The 15,708-nt window shown below is 41.8% G+C and overlaps 1 protein-coding gene across 18 annotated transcripts in view; it reads left to right on the top strand.

The window, feature by feature from the left end:
• The window catches only part of TADA2A (transcriptional adaptor 2A), a 73,560-nt gene that overhangs the window by 19,497 nt on the left and 38,355 nt on the right, over positions 1–15,708 (top strand). For 9 of the 18 annotated variants that reach the window (XR_010152895.1, XR_010152898.1, XR_010152899.1 and 6 more), the window contains 3 exons: positions 606–665; positions 11,429–11,520; positions 14,187–14,344. Coding sequence is in view for 12 of the 18 variants with exons in the window: in XM_001173492.8 (XP_001173492.1) it covers positions 606–665; positions 11,429–11,520; positions 14,187–14,344 (310 nt within the window). In the remaining 6 variants the exon portion in view is untranslated. Of the gene's footprint in view, positions 1–605; positions 666–10,079; positions 10,200–11,428; positions 13,289–14,186; positions 14,345–15,708 lie in introns of all 18 variants that reach the window. The other 9 variants (XR_010152897.1, XR_010152900.1, XM_063798673.1 and 6 more) reach the window with 4 other exon arrangements.

Here is a 15,708-nt window from a genome sequence, read left to right as displayed (position 1 = left end):
TCCACCATTCTATTGCAGCTGCAGACAAGGTTAAATGAATCCTTAAAAAATTGTTGTCCGGGCTCGGTGGCTCACGCCTGTAATCCCAGCACTTTGGGAGGCCAAGAAAGGTGAATCACAAGATCAGGAGTTCGAGGCCAGCCTGGCCAAGGTGGTGAAATCCCGTCTCTACTAAAAATACGAAAATTAGCTGAGTGTTGTGCCGGCTGCCTGTAATCCCAGCTACTCGAGAGGCTGAAGCAGGAGAATCAACTTGAACCTGGGAGGCAGAGGTTGCAGTGAGCTGAGATGGCGCCACTCTAGCCTGGGTGAAAGAGCAAGACTCTGTCTCAAAAAAAAAAAAAACTTGTCAAGAAGTGGTGTGCTGGCCCACACCTGTAATCTTAGCACTTTGGGAGACTGAGGTACAAGGATCCCTTGAGCCTAGGAGTTCAAGGCTGCAGTGAGCTATGATGGTGCCACTGCACTTCGGCCTGGGTGACAGAACGAGACCCTGTCTCCAAAAATAAAATTTTAAAAACCCAAACTTGTCAGAAGAATAACACAAACCTCCTCTGTCCTTTAAGAAAGTAGCTTTTGCTAATTTAATTTTTCTTTCTTTGCAGTGTTTCACTCGAGGCTTTGAGTACAAGAAACATCAAAGCGATCATACTTATGAAATAATGGTAATGATGAAGTTGCTGGGAATTTCTGTTCACTTTTTTTAAGAATTAGACTGGGAAGTAGTTTTTCTTTTCTTCCATTTTTCTTTAAGCTCTCTTGGACTTCAGGGAATTAGTTTTCTTAATCTCTGAGTATCTTTACCTTTTCTCCCCTTCGGAAATAGGTAATTGTTATCCAATAAGTTTTTTAGGGTTTTGTGGATCTATCAAGGTATTTAAGCACAAAAATAGTTTTATATACTCAGATTTTTGTTTGAAATTTGGAAATTATTCAAAGGAAATACTTTTGATATGAGGATAACAGGTATGCTGCTTTTTAAACTCATTGATAAACATAGCCAATGTGTTGTCACTGTGTGCTCATGGTATTTTTATGTGGTTCATGTGGACAGTGGTGTTTTTGTTGAGCAGTTCATTCCTTTGCCTTGGGGAAATTAGTTACCTTCTGAGAGTCAGGTTATAAAGTGAACACAGCAAATGAATTAATACATAAAATCACTGAAGAGGCAGACTGGTTTATAAGCTTGAATAAAACTTGGCTATAGATTAATTGTAATGCCACATTTAAAGAAGGAATAAGAGTGTTCGTAGTGTCCTTCCAAGCCCTGGCCATGGGAGTGGGTGGTTTAATAAGCCAAAGTGAATATCCAGTCTGCTTGACGGGTATATATACCTTTGTCAAGATAGTTTTGTCGGCCAGGCACAGTAACTCACGCCTGTAATCCTAGCACTTCCAGAGGCCAGGTTGGGCAGATCACTTGAGGTCAGGAGTTCAAGACCAGCCTAGCCAATATAAGGTGAAACCCTGTCTCTATTAAGAATACAAAAATTAGCTGGGTGTGGTGATGTGCACCTGTAGTCTCAGCTATTTGGGCGTCTGAGGCAGGAGAATCGCTTGAACCCAGGAGGCAGAGGTTGCAGAGAGCCAAGATCGCACCACTGCACTCCAGCCTGGGCGACAGAGTGAGACTCCGTCTCAAAAAAAAAAGATAGTTTTGTCAGTTATCAGAGCATATTAAGCATATAACTAAATCTCCTACTTCAAGCAGTTTTCTGACATTTGGCCCCCATGCAGTTTTTCTTACAGGAAAGGATCCTGGCAGGCTTGACAGTTAAAATTTCACATAGTAGATTAATCTATATTAGTTTTCTATCGATGCTGCAACAAATTACCAAAAATTAGATATCTTAAGACAACACAAATTTGTCTCACAATTCTGTGGATCAGAAGATCATTAGGCTCAGCTGGTTTGCTCCAGGTTCCATAAGGCTGAAATGAAGATGTTGGCCAGCCTGGGCTCTCACCTGGAGGCCCTGGGGTAGAATCCACTTCTAGGTTCTTTCAGGTTGTTGGCAGAATTCACTGCCTTAAGGTTTTAGGAAGGATGCCACTGTTTTGATCAGGGCATGTTCTCCGTTTCCACAGGCTGTCTGCATTCCCTGGCTCTGGGCCCCCTTTCTCCATCCTCAAAGCCAGGAGCACAGGAAGTCCTTGAGTTTGTTGATGAAATCCAGGGAATCTCTATGACCTCTCCTATTGCCTTATCTTTCCTGTGCTGAATCTTTATGAGTGATTCTTTTGCTTTCCTCTTCTACTTTGAGACAGGGTCTCACTCTATCACCCAGGCTAAAGAGCAGTGGCACAATCACAGCTCACTGTAGCCTCGACCTCCCAGGCTTAAGCTATCCTATCTCAGCCACCTGACTATCTGGGACTATAGGCACAAGCCACCATGCCTGGCTAATTTTAAAATTTTTTCTGTAGGCCAGGCTTGGTGGCTCATGCCTGTAATCCCAGCACTTTGGGAGGCCGAGGCGGGTGGATCACAAGGTCAGGAGATCGAGACCATCCTGGCTAACATGGTGAAACCCCATCTCTACTAAAAACACAAAAAATTAGCCAGGTGTGGTGGTGGGCGCCTGTAGTCCCAGCTACTCGGGAGGCTGAGGCGGGAAAATGATGTGAACCCGGGAGGCAGAGCTTGTATTGAGCCAAGATTGTGCCACTGCACTCCAGCCTGGGCAACAGAGTGAGACTCCATCTCAAAAAAAAAAAAAAAAAGAAAAAGAAAAAGAAAAATTTTGTAGACAGGGGTCTAGGGGTCTTTCTATGTTATTCAGGCGTCCAGGGGGCTTTCTATGTTATTCAGGCTGGTCTCAAACTCCTGGGCTCAAGTGATCCTCCCACCTCAACCCTCAACCTCCTAAAGTGCTGGGATTACAGGTGTGAGCCACCACAGCAGGCACCTCAACTATGTATAAGGACTCGTGGATTACATTGGGCCTATCTGGGTAATCCAGGATAGTCTCTCTACTTTAAGGTCAGCTGATTAGTAACCTTTATTCCATCTGTAAAGTCCTTTCCCAGCAGTACCTCGCTAGTGTTTGATGGACTAGTCAGAAGACAGGAATCTTAGGATGAGGGGAACATCTTTATTTTTATTTTATTTATTTATTGAAAAAAAAAATAGAGACAGGGTTTCTCCATGTTGCCCAGGCAGGTCTCGAACTCAGGGGTTCAAGTGATCCTTCCACTTAGGCCTCCCAAAGTGCTGGAATTATAGACATGAGCCACCATGCCCAGCCAGAGAACATCTTTAGAATTGGGCCTCCTACAGCACTGCAGTATATTTACTTCAGTCTCTTAAAAGTTTAGAAAGGGTGAATCAGCATCTCTCAGCCTGACTATTGGTGGAGTCCTATTAAAATGAGTTTCTGGGCGTATAATATTCAGGGTCAGATTCTAGGCCACAATGAATTAATCAAAGAACCAGTTAGAGTTCTTGGGAGCCAACTAACTAGCCTTCCTCTATCCATCTCTAAACAATTTCAGTCTTTTAATGGCTTCAGTAATTGTAAGACTTGGAATAAATTTTTTCCCCCTTTAAATGCAAAAATGAAGGGTTAGGAGACTGTTCAAAGTAGCTGTGGATTTGAGTTAATTTCACCAAGGTTATCAGGTCTTCAGAAAGCTGGTTTATTTTTCCCAAATTAATGCGAGAATACCTAGAGCCAGAATACAAATTTATTCATTCACATTGTGAAATAACTCCTTAAGGGATAATTCAGTATAGCTTGGGTAGGTTGGTAGTCATGCTTATTCACTGTAGGAAAGCTGACCATGAGCTTTCTTTAGCTATTCTGGCATCATGTCTTCTTCATAATGCTGAAAGCACTGACTAAGTTTCACTCCACATCACTTCATTCTGATTACATCATCCTTTTCTCACGTATTCAACACCCATACAATCACATTTCAGAGTACTGTCCTTTACTTTGGGGAGCTTTTGGGGGTTACTAATACTTCCTTTTTGTGGCCCACCTTATTTATTCCCAGTGAATCTTTCCTTCTATAGGCATGATGACCAAATTTTAGCTTTCTACACAAAACTTGATTTTTTTGCCTCAGATAACTTTAAATGGTTTTCAGTACTTTTGTCATGTCACAGAGCTGTATTTTTGGGAGTTACTCATGCTGTGGTAGGTGGTGTGTTAACCAGGATTTCTGAATTCTATGCCTATTTTTGTCTTGTAATTCTTAGAACTTTGAACAAGTCAAGGCAGCTCTTTCTGCCACACCCTTTTATACCAGTGATTCTTAAACTTCAGTACATAAGAATTGCCTGGGAGCTTCTTATAAACGTAGATTTCTAGACTCTTCTGTGAGAGATTGTGGTTCAGAAGTGCTGAGGTTTGGTCCAGGAGTTGAATAATATTAATTAAACTTTTTGTAAAACTGCCTTATGCCTTCTTTGGTGTGTCTGTGATGTAGAAAGTTTTTATTGTTTATCTCACAGTAAAGTTGGTTGAGAAACAATTAATATTCTAAAATACAGTTTTACAAATGACAGTCTCTTCAACTAATGTGTGTGTTGTCATATTTACATGTCTTTTGGTACTTGCTGAATTGAGAGTGATTATGAATTTAGTATAGATATAGACTCTGAAATTTCTCTGTTGGATTTCATAATACCTCATGTGCTAGACATATTCGTAGTACGTGCTCAGATGAAAATGTGTTGCTTATTGGTAGTGTAATCTCACAAATCATGACTTTTTTTTGTCATTAACAAAAGGTATAACAAGTTCTAAGTGCCTGTGTAATCTGAAGACCTCCTGTGTGGTCTTCAGATTATTTTTTTTTTTACTTGTTATTATAGAAAAGTTCAGATATACACAAGAGAGAATGATGTTTGGTTATCTATTGCTATGTAACAGCTACCTCAAAACCTCATGCTTAAAAATGACCATTTTATTATCTCCCACAGTTTTGTGGGTCAGGCATTCAGATTAGGCACAGTGAGGGTGGCTCTTGGCTCCACATGATGTACTTAGGCTGAAAGTCCCAAGAGGGTTATGAATTTAGTATAGGCATAGACTCCAAAATTTCTCTCTTGGATCTCATAACACCTCATGTGCTAGGCATATTCATAGTACATGCTCAGATGAAAATGTGTTTGTCATTGTAACCAACTACTACATAATGGTAATAAATTTCCGTTTACCCATCACTAACTCTTAAAATTATTGACTCGTGGCCAATCTTACTTTATCTAAACCATCACCTTTTCTTTTATCTTTTCTTTTTTTTTTTTGAGACAGAGTCTTGCCCTGTCGCCCAGGCTGGAGTCCAGTGGGTTGATTTTGGCTCACTGCAACCTCCGACTCCTGGGTCCAAGCGATTCTCCCGCCTCAGCCTCCTGAGTAGCTCAGGTTACAGGCACACACCACCGTGCCCGGCTAATTTTTGTAGAGACAGGGTTTCACCATGTTGTCCAGGCTGGTCTTGAACTCCTGACCTCAGGTGATCTGCTCACCTCGGCCACCCAAAGTGCTGGGATGACAAGCGTGAGCTACTGCACCCGGCCTAAACCATCACCTTTCTAGATTATTTTGAAGCAAGTATCCTAGACAGTATATCATTTCATCTTTCAGTATTTCATTAGGTCTCTACGTAATTCTAGTCACTTTTCACATTCCCCGTCATTTCATAAAGGCTTAATATCTAAAACCCTGCTGCCTTTTTTACCCTTGAAACAATCACTGTTCTGATTTTTTTTTTATCAGCGTAGATTGGTTTTGCATATTCTAGAACTGCATATATATGAAATCATACTGTATTGGTTTTGCATATTCTAGAACTGCATATATATGGAATCATACTGTATGTACACTTCCGTTGTTTCTGGTTTCTTTCACTCAGCTTTTTTTTTTTTTTTTTTTTTTTTTTTGTGGCAGTCTTGCTCTATTGCCCAGGCTGGAGTGCAATTGCACAATCTCGGCTCACTGCAACCTCCGCCTCCCGGGTTCAAGCAGTTCTCCTGCCTCAGCCTCCCAGGTAGCTGGGATTATTATAGGCGTCCACCACCGCGCCCGGCTAATTTTGTATTTTTAGTAGAGACGGGGTTTCACCATGTTGGCCAGATTGGTCTCGAACCCCTGACCTCAGGTGATCCACCTGCCTTGGCCTCCCAGAGTGCTGGGATTACAGGTGTGAGCCACCGCGCCTGGACTCACTCAGCATGCTTTTGAGTTTTATTCATGTTGTGTATGTTACTGGTACATTTGCTACTAATCATTTCTTTTAATTACTGAGTAATATTCTGTTGTACGAACATAATACAGTTTTTTATCCATTCTCCCTTTGATGGACACCTGGGCCTTGCCCAGGTTTAGGCTATTGTGAATAAAGCTGCAATGAGTATTCTTATATAAAGCTTTCTATGTACATATGTTTTCACTGTTTTTTGGATAAATACCTAGGAGTGAAATTGTTGGGTCATAGAGTAAATGATTGTTTAACTTTTAAATAAATGATTGGCAAGTTTTCCAAAGCATTTGTATCATTTTACACCTCTGTCAACAATATATGAGAGTTCTGAGTGCTTCATGTGCTTGCCAACATTTGGCATTGTCAGTTTCATTCATTTTAGCTATCTTAGTCAGTGTAGTGTGGTATTACAATTTTTTTTTTTTTTTTTTTTTTTTTACTTTTTGCAGTTTGTTTAATTCAGATACAAATAAGATTCACACATTTCAATTTTCCAATTGGTTGCCTTTTATGTATTTTCTATTCTGTATGGGTTTTCCTTCCCTTTCTCTCATTTCTTTTTTTTTTGTCTTATTTTAGAATAATTATTTTTTAAATTTTCTTCTTAAATATATAGAGAAATAGAAATAGAGTTTTGCCATGTTGTCCAGGGTGGTCTTAAACTCCTGGACTCAAGGGATCCTCCCACCTTGGCCTCCCAAAGTGCTAGGATTACAGGTGTGAGCCACCGTGCCCAGCCATTTTTGGGTTTACTGAAGTTGCAAATGTAGTATAGAGAGTTCCCATATATCCTTCATCCTGCTTCCCCAAATGTTAACATCTTACATTATAGTACATTTGTCAAAATTGAGAAATGAACATTGGCCGGGGGCGGTGGCTCCTTCCTGTAATCCCAGCACTTTGAGAGGCTGCGGTAGGAGAATTGTTTGAGTCCAGGAGTTTGAGACCAGCCTGGGCAATCCAGAAAGACCCCATTGCTGCAGAAAAATTTAAAAATTAGGTGGGTGTGGTTGCACATGCTTATATGCTTAGCTACTTGTATGGTGGAGGCAGGAGGATTGCTTGAGTTCGGGAGTTTGAAGCTACAGTGAGCCATGATCACACCAGTGCACTCCAGCCTGGTCAACCCACAAGACCCCGTCTCAAAGAGAAAAAAGGGCTGAGCGCGGTTCCTCATGCCTGTAATCCCAGCATTTTGGGAGGCCGAGGTGGGCGGATTACTTGAGGTCGGGAGTTCAAGACCAACCTGGCCAACATGGTGAAACCCTATCTCTACTAAAAATACAAAAAATTAGCCAGGTACAGTTGTGTGTGTCTGTAATCCCAGATGTTCTGGAGGCTGAGGCAGGAGAGTCGCTTGAACCCAGGAGGTGGAGGTTGCGGTGAGCCGAGATCATGCCACTGCACTCCAGCCTGGGCTATGGAGAAAGACTTGGTCTCAAAAAAAAAAAAAATGGGGGGCGCAAAAGAAATGAACATTACTACAATACTAGTAACTATAGATTTTATTCAGATTTCTCCAGATTTTCCACAAATGTCCTTTTCTGTTGCAGGATCCAGTTGGGGATCCCACATTGCATTTAGTCATAATGTTTTCTCCAATCTGTGACAGTTTCTTAGATTTTCCTTGTTCATGACCTTGACAGGTCGAAGTGTATTTTGTACAGTGTCTCTCAATTTTGTCTTCATAGGTTTGATATTTTATCATGATTAGATTTGGATTATAGATGTTTAGGTGGAAGATCACAGAGGTGAATTGCCTTCTCATTTTATCATATCAGACGATACATAATTTAACACTGGTGATGTTGAAAAATGAGCAGCCAGCCACAAGAGATGCATGAGGCAGGGTGTATGTGGGAAGGGGTACGGAGCTTTCCTGTCCTCTCTGGGTACACCACACTCCACCTCCATGTGTTCAGCAGCCCGGAAGCTCCTCGCTCTCATTTCTTATTATTCGTTTGATTTTTTAAAGCTGGATTGTTTGTCTTACAGATGTTAGTACAGTCTGGATTCTGTTGACTAATGTGTTCCTCTCTCTTCTGTGTTTCCTATAAATTAGTAGTTACATTTAATGACTACTTCAGATTCATTTAGGACCATTGTCTGGATCTGCTAATTCACCAAGGATTGCAAAACATTAATCTTTTAATTCTATCACTCATTTTAATTTATGAGCTAGAAATTTCTTATTATTGTGTGGTCCCTTGGAGTAACGTTTATACAGGAAAGGAAACAGAAATGATGATTACTTCCCTTTATTTACTAGTTTTGAGATTATGCATTGGTTCCCTAGCATCCTCTACATATTTAAAATATTTGATGTTTCAGTCCTTTGTGGTTATTATCCTTATTGATGCTCAAAATATTCCATTTTTAGTTAACAGGAGTTTCTGGAAGTTGACTTCTGAATTTTTTTGACATGACCTTTATAGTCTTTAAGAACTTCTTTGCTGCCAGGCACGGTGGCTCATGCCTATAATCCCAGCACTTTGGGAGGCCCAGGCGGGCAGATCACCTGAGGTCGGGAGTTCGAGACCAGCCTGACCAACATGGAGAAATCCCGTCTCTACTAAAAATACAAAATTAGCCAGGTGTGGTGGCACATGCTTGTAATCCCAGCTACTCATCGCTACTGGGTTGGTCATTTTTCCTGGACCTTTTCAATGAACAATGTTAGGAAATTATTTTTCTTTTAAGATACAACACATGAGTTCATAATAAAACTTTCAATTTAAATACGAGACTACAAGAGTTTTGTTTGTTTGTTTTCTGTTTGTTTGTTTGTTTTTGAAACGGAGTCTCTCTCTGTCTCGCAGGCTGGAGTGCAGTGGCGCCATCTTGGCTCACCGCAAGCTCCACCTCCCGGGTTCACGCCATTCTCCTGCCTCAGCCTCCCGAGCAGCTGGGACTACAGGCACCTGCCACCACACCCGGCTAATTTTTTGTATTTTTAGTAGAGACGGTTTCACCGTGTTAGCCAAGATGGTCTCGATCTCCTGACCTCGTGATCTGCCCGCCTTGGCCTCTCAAAGTGCTGGGATTACAGGCATGAGCCACCGCGCCCGGCCTGTTTTTGGTTTTTATGAGACAGAGTCTCTTGCCCAGGCTGGAGAGCAGTGGTGCAATCTCAACTCACTGCAGACTCTACCTCCCGGGTTCAAGTGATCCTCCTGCCTTAGCCTGCCAAGTAGCTGGAACCACAGGTGCGCGCCACCATGCCCAGCTAATTTTTGTAGTTTTTGTAGAGACAGGGTTTTGCCATGTTGCCCAGGCTGGTCTCAAACTCCTGAGCTCAAGCAATCCACCCACCCAGGTCTCCCAAAGTGCTAGGACTACAGGTGCATGCCAACACTCCCAGCTAATTTTTGTAGTTTTTGTAGAGATGGGGTTTCACTATGTTGCCCAGGCTGGTCTCAAAACTCCTGAGCCCAAAAAATCCACCCACCCAGGCCTCCCAAAATGCTGGGATTGCAGGCATGAGCCACCATGCCTGGCCAACTACGAGGTTTTTACATAACCTCACAGATCTTACAGCTATATCTTTTTTTTTTTCCCAAGCCAAAAATTATACTTCCCAATGACACTAACCAACGTAATTATTTATTTGCTTTACCTCATAACATATACACGTACACTAATCTCAAAATAACTGTCAATACTAAAGAAACAATTTAAGATTTGGCAATTTCTTTTGTTTTTAAGGTATATCCTACTTAGAGATATTTAGTCAAATTAAGTGTTTCAAAATCACTTGAAATAGTTCCTTTCTGTGTGATTATGCCTTCAAATTGATTTCTGAGTTCGTTATATTTTGCATTTTATTCTTAAGATTTTGAAGTTTATTTTTATTTTTATTTTTTGAGACGGAGTCTTGCTTGTTGCCCACGCTGGGGTTCAGTGCTATGATCTCGGCTCCCTGCAGCCTCCACCTTCCAATTCAAGCGATTCTCCTGCCTCAGCCTCCCGAGTAGCTGGGACTACAGGTGCGTGCCACCATGTCCGGCTAATTTTTGTATTTTTAGTAGAGACGAGGTTTCATAATGTTGGCCAGCCTTGTCTTGAACTCCTGACCTCAAGAGATCCACCTGCCTTGGCCTCCCAAAGTGTTGGGATTACAGGCGTGAGCCACTGAGGCCAGCCTAGAGTTTAATATTATACTCTTTATGTTTCAAAGTTAAATCTACAAGCAAGGAATATTCAGAGACATCTAGCTTCTGGATAGATGTCTCTACCCTGTTCTCTTTCTTCCTCCCCATAGTAACCTTTTTTTTTTTTAAAGTGTGTTTTATTCTTCCATTTAAAAAAATACATACATATTTGTCTTTTCCTCTTTCTTAGCTAAATGGGAGCGTACTGAAATATTTATCTCTACCTCTGTGTTAAGTTTAAAAATATATGTATATCTGCATGAATTGCTTGGCATTTATAGGTGATATGGAGGCCCTTCTAGCTAATGGTGGAAACGGGTGGGAGAGGTGGACAACTAATAATAATGTACCCTGGGTATCTCTCATCATTCGGCTGTAAACTATTACTACAGTTGAAGTTCCTAGATTCCATTTATTTTTAATTTTTTTTTTTTTTGAAACGGAGTCTTGCTCTGTCGCCCAGGCTGAAGTGCAGTGGCGCGATCTCAGCTCACTGCAAGCTCCGCCTCCCGGGTTCATGCCATCCTCTTGCCTCAGCCTCCCAAGTAGCTGGGACTACAGGCGCTCACCACCAGGCCCGGCTAATTTTTTATATTTTTAGTAGAGACGGGGTTTCACTGTGTTAGCCAGGATGGTCTCGATCTCCTGACCTCGTGATCCGCCCTCCTCGGCCTCCGAAAGTGCTGGGATTACAGGCGTGAGCCACTGTGCCCGGCCTATTTTTGATTTTTGAGACAGAGTCTTGTTGTGACGCCCAGGCTGAAGTGCGGTGGTGTGATCTCAGCTCACTGCAACCTCTGCTTCCGCAGTTCAAGTGATTCTCCTGCCTCAGCCTCCTGAGTAGCTGGGACTACAGGCGTGTGCCACCATGCCCAGCTCATTTTTGTGTTTTTAGTAGAGACGGAGTTTCACCATATTGGCCAGGCTGGTCTCGAACTCCTGACCTCAAGTGATCCGCCCGCCTCCGCCTTCCAAAGTGCTGGGAGTATAGGCGTGAGCCACCGTGCCTGGCCCCTAGATTCCATTTGTATCTCCGTTCTTAAGCAAAACTTTTTTCTCCTTAGACTTCAGATTTTCCTGTCCTTGATCCCAGCTGGACTGCTCAAGAAGAAATGGCCCTTTTAGAAGCTGTGATGGACTGTGGCTTTGGAAATTGGTAAGAGCTTGGTGTTAAGAGTTGTCCTGCCCTAGTGGACTCAGAGAAGAAGCTGTTGTTGAAGAGTAAAGGAAGGAACCTCAGGAAGAGAAAGTATGTGTTGCTTTCCTATCAACCCATGATTTAGAGGCAAGTTAGTCCCCTCTGTACATTATTTTTCCAGTGTCAAAATGTGTCACAAGGATATGGGATGTTTAGCAGTCCATGACTGAGCAGCTTTAAAAGGCCACTTTGGATGTATCAACAGTGGGAAGATTGATTATTATTCCTTTCTGAATAGTAGGGAAGTTTAGTTTCGTTAGTTATTACTCCCTTCTGATTTTATGAATTTTTGTTAGTTGTAGATGCCCTAGTCATTTAAGTGAATCAGACTTTAGCTAGATGGTCATGCGTAAGATTCAAGTTTCACAGACTTCCTGATAGCATTCTCTGTTTTTAGCTTTCAAACACCTACCTGCCTTAGTCCAAAACCGGCGGAATTGAATAGCACTTATTGCTGTTGACCTAGGGGGCAGCACCACTTAATACTACCACTTTCGTTTTTATCTTTTGGGAACACTTTCATATGGATGCTTTTATTTTATGAACTAGATAGCAGAGGCATTATTGAATATATTTTGTTCACAAATTATCTGAAGCCTAGGGGGTTGAAATGATTTCTTGTGATTACATAGCTTATTACTGAAGGACTCTTAATTAGGTCCTCCCTGTCCTGACTTACTAGTGTATATAACCTTTCTTGGTGTTCATCAGAATAAACTCTGCTGCCTCCCTTATGTCCAGGGACCTGAAGAAGGAGACCTGAATTTAGTTCACATTTTGCTTGTATTCATTCATTCAGTATTTATTAAGCATCATAAAATACTGTGTACAATGAGAAATACCAAAGGAGGTAGAAAAGTAATCACTTGTGAGGAGTTTGCTAGAGATCTTTGGCCTAGTTTTTCATTTTTTGCTTACCATTCTCTCTAAAATAGTCTAAACCTCTCTGTCCTCCTTCCCTCTTAACCAAGAACATAAAAAAGACATAGCTTCTCTATCCGCTGTGGGTAAGGCACTAAGTTTGGCAGTGAGTGGGCTAGAGCTAAGAATTATGAGATGCATCCTGTCTTCAGAAAGCTTATAGTTTAGCAGGGGACTTAAAATATCTATACAAGTGATTGAAGTACACAAAACAGCACAGTGATGCCTTAGGGGAGGTCAAGTGAAATGCTGTGAAAAAGAGACCTTGAGGAAAGGACTTCCACCTCTACCTCTCCATTACCTTGGCTCAAGTCAGGGATTTTTTTTTATTGAGACAGTCTCACTTTATCACCCAAGCTGAAATGCAGTGGTGTGATCACAGTCACTATAACCCCGAACTCCTGGGCTCAAGGGATCTTCCCTCCTCAGACTCCCAAGTAGTTGGAACAACAGGTGTGTGCCACCATACTCAGCTAATTTTTAAATTTTATTATTATTATTATTATTTGGAAACAGGATCTTGCTCTGTCGCCCAGGGTGGAGTACAGGGGCATGAGCTCGACTCATTTCAGCTTCAACCTTCCAGGCTCAAGTGATCCTCCCAGCTCAGGCTCCCGAGTAGCTGGGACTACCGGCGTGTGCAACCACCCCTGGCTAATCTTTGTATTTTTTGTTGAGATAGGATTTTACTGTGTTGCCCAGGCTGGTCTCAAACTCCTGAGTTCAAGCCATCCTCCCACCTTGGCCTCCCAAAGTGCTGGAATAACAGATGTGCGCCACCATGCCTGGCCAGATTCTTAAGCAAGTTTCTTAATTATTTTGGGCCTCATTTTTCCTTCTTTGAAATTGAGATAGTAACAATATCCATACCACAAATTTGATACTAGGTTTAACTTAAATTCTGTTGTGAATGTTTCTAGCTCAGTGCCTGGCATCTCATAGCAGCTCTAGTAAAGACATGTTTATGTTAAGTGTTTGGTAAACCGTAAAATATTATGCAAAATAAAACTATATTTCTGTATATTTTGAATGTTCTGAAGTCACTTCTTATTATTTACAGCAATTATTTCTGTAGGGCCTAGCTCACAGGAAAATTTACAAATTTTCCAGTCATCTTTATTTATTTATTTATTTATTTATTTATTTATTTATTTTTTTGAGATGGAGTTTCGCTCTTGTTGCCCAGACTGGAGTGCAATGGCGCGATCTCTGCTCACCGCAACCTTTGCCTCCTGGGTTCAAGCAATTCTCCTGCCTCAGCCTCCCAAGTAGCTGGGATTACAAGCATGCATGCACCACCGCGCCTGGCTAATTTTGTATTTTTAGTAGAGACAGGGTTTCTCCATGTTGATCAGGCTGGTCTCTAACTCCCAACCTCAGGTGATCCACCTACCTCCCAAAGTGCTGGGATTACAGGTGTGAGCCACTGCGCCTGGCCTCAGTCATCTTTCTTTAAGTGGAAAAGAAAGGACTTTTTAGTCATTATTTCTGTGTTTTAGACTAGCAAGATATGGAACACCAGATTACACCAATCTAGGCTTATATTTATGTCATTTTTCTGCTGATATCTTTTTGATATCAATTTGGAAATATCAGAGTATATTATATGGATGTGACTTAAAATATGAAAAGAGCAAATGATGCTTTTAGTATTATGTGTAAATACAAGTACCACTTCTCTCTTTTTCCCCACAATCCTCTAGGCAGGATGTAGCCAATCAAATGTGCACCAAGACCAAGGAGGAGTGTGAGAAGCACTATATGAAGCATTTCATCAATAACCCTCTGTTTGCATCTACCCTGCTGAACCTGAAACAAGCAGAGGAAGCAAAAACTGCTGACACAGCCATTCCATTTCACTGTAAGTGCCTCCCTATCTTGATAAGATATACTTAGCTCATCCTTGGGCCCTGTTTCAGTAGCAGATAAAGAGTGATTTGATGACTTGGACAGCTAATGATATCACAGAAGATAGGAGGAGTTAGTATGGCAGCTATTGAGAGTCAGGATCGACCCGGCATGGTGGCTTGTGCCTGTAATCCCAGCACCTTGGGAGGCCGAGGCGGGTAAATCACTTGAGGCCAGGAGTTCAAGACCAGCCTGGCCAACATGGCGAAACCCTGTCTCAACTAAAAGTATAAAGATTAGCTGGACGTGGTGGCAGACACCTGTAATCCCAGCTACTGGGGAGGCCAAGGCAGGAGAATCACTTGAACCAGGTAGGCGGAGATTGCAGTGAGCCAAGATCACATCACTGCACTCCAACCTGGGTGACAGAGTGAGACTTCATCTCTTAAAAAAAAAAAAAAAAAAGAGTCAGGATTATAATGTGGCAAAGAAGGAACATACTCTAAGGGTCAGAGTTCTATACAGGACATCAAGGTGCTTGAAGCCAATATGTAGTTCCACCTACCTTGAGTCCTTTGAACATATCAGTTAACTTAGTGCTTTCCTTTGTAAAATAAGATGTCAAAAAGGGAAAACCTTTTCTATGCTGTTATGAGTGCAAGTTTTTTTTCAATCCCTTTGGAGAGCTTATGATTATACATATGAGTTGCTTAGAGAATACAGTATTTGACTCATTATTATTAATTGCCTTGGTGTCAAGCCCAAGAATCAGTTTGTTATTTTTGTTCACTTGGTTGTGTCAGTGATGGCGAACTTTTTAATCTCATGTGCGTGTGGGACCAGTGGGTCTCTTAATAAAATATAACCAAAAACATGATGAATTATAAATGACCATCTTTCCTGAATGACTCTCAGGGCACAAGTAATGAGATATGAATGTTTTCCCTTCCCTTTTCTCTTTCCTCATACTCTATAGAAACAGTTTTATAGCTGACTAACTTAAAGGCTGGTAGTACCTCCTTTTTTTTTTTTTTTTTTTGGAGACAGAGTCTCGCTGTGTCTCCCAGGCTGGAGTGCAGTGGCACAACCTCGGCTCACTGCAACCTCCACCTCCAGGGTTCAAACGATTCTCGTGCCCCAGCCTCCTGAGTAGCTGGTACCACAGGTGCGTGCCACCACACCTGGCTAATTTTTTGTATTTTTAGTAGAGACAAGGTTTTGCTGTGTTGGCGAGGCTGGTCTCGAACTCCTGACCTTAGATGATCTGCCCGCCTCGGCCTCCCAAAGTGTTGGGATTACAGGTGTGAGCCACCGTGCCTGGTTGATACCTCCTATTTGGATAGCACTTTGGTGTTAGCACTTTGTTCTCAAATCCAT

Source organism: Pan troglodytes, chromosome 19 (genome assembly GCF_028858775.2).
Source record: "Pan troglodytes isolate AG18354 chromosome 19, NHGRI_mPanTro3-v2.0_pri, whole genome shotgun sequence".
NCBI classification, from domain to species: Eukaryota; Metazoa; Chordata; class Mammalia; order Primates; family Hominidae; genus Pan; species Pan troglodytes.
Note: the sequence above shows the minus strand (reverse complement) of the source record. Positions and strands in the feature narration are given on the sequence as shown.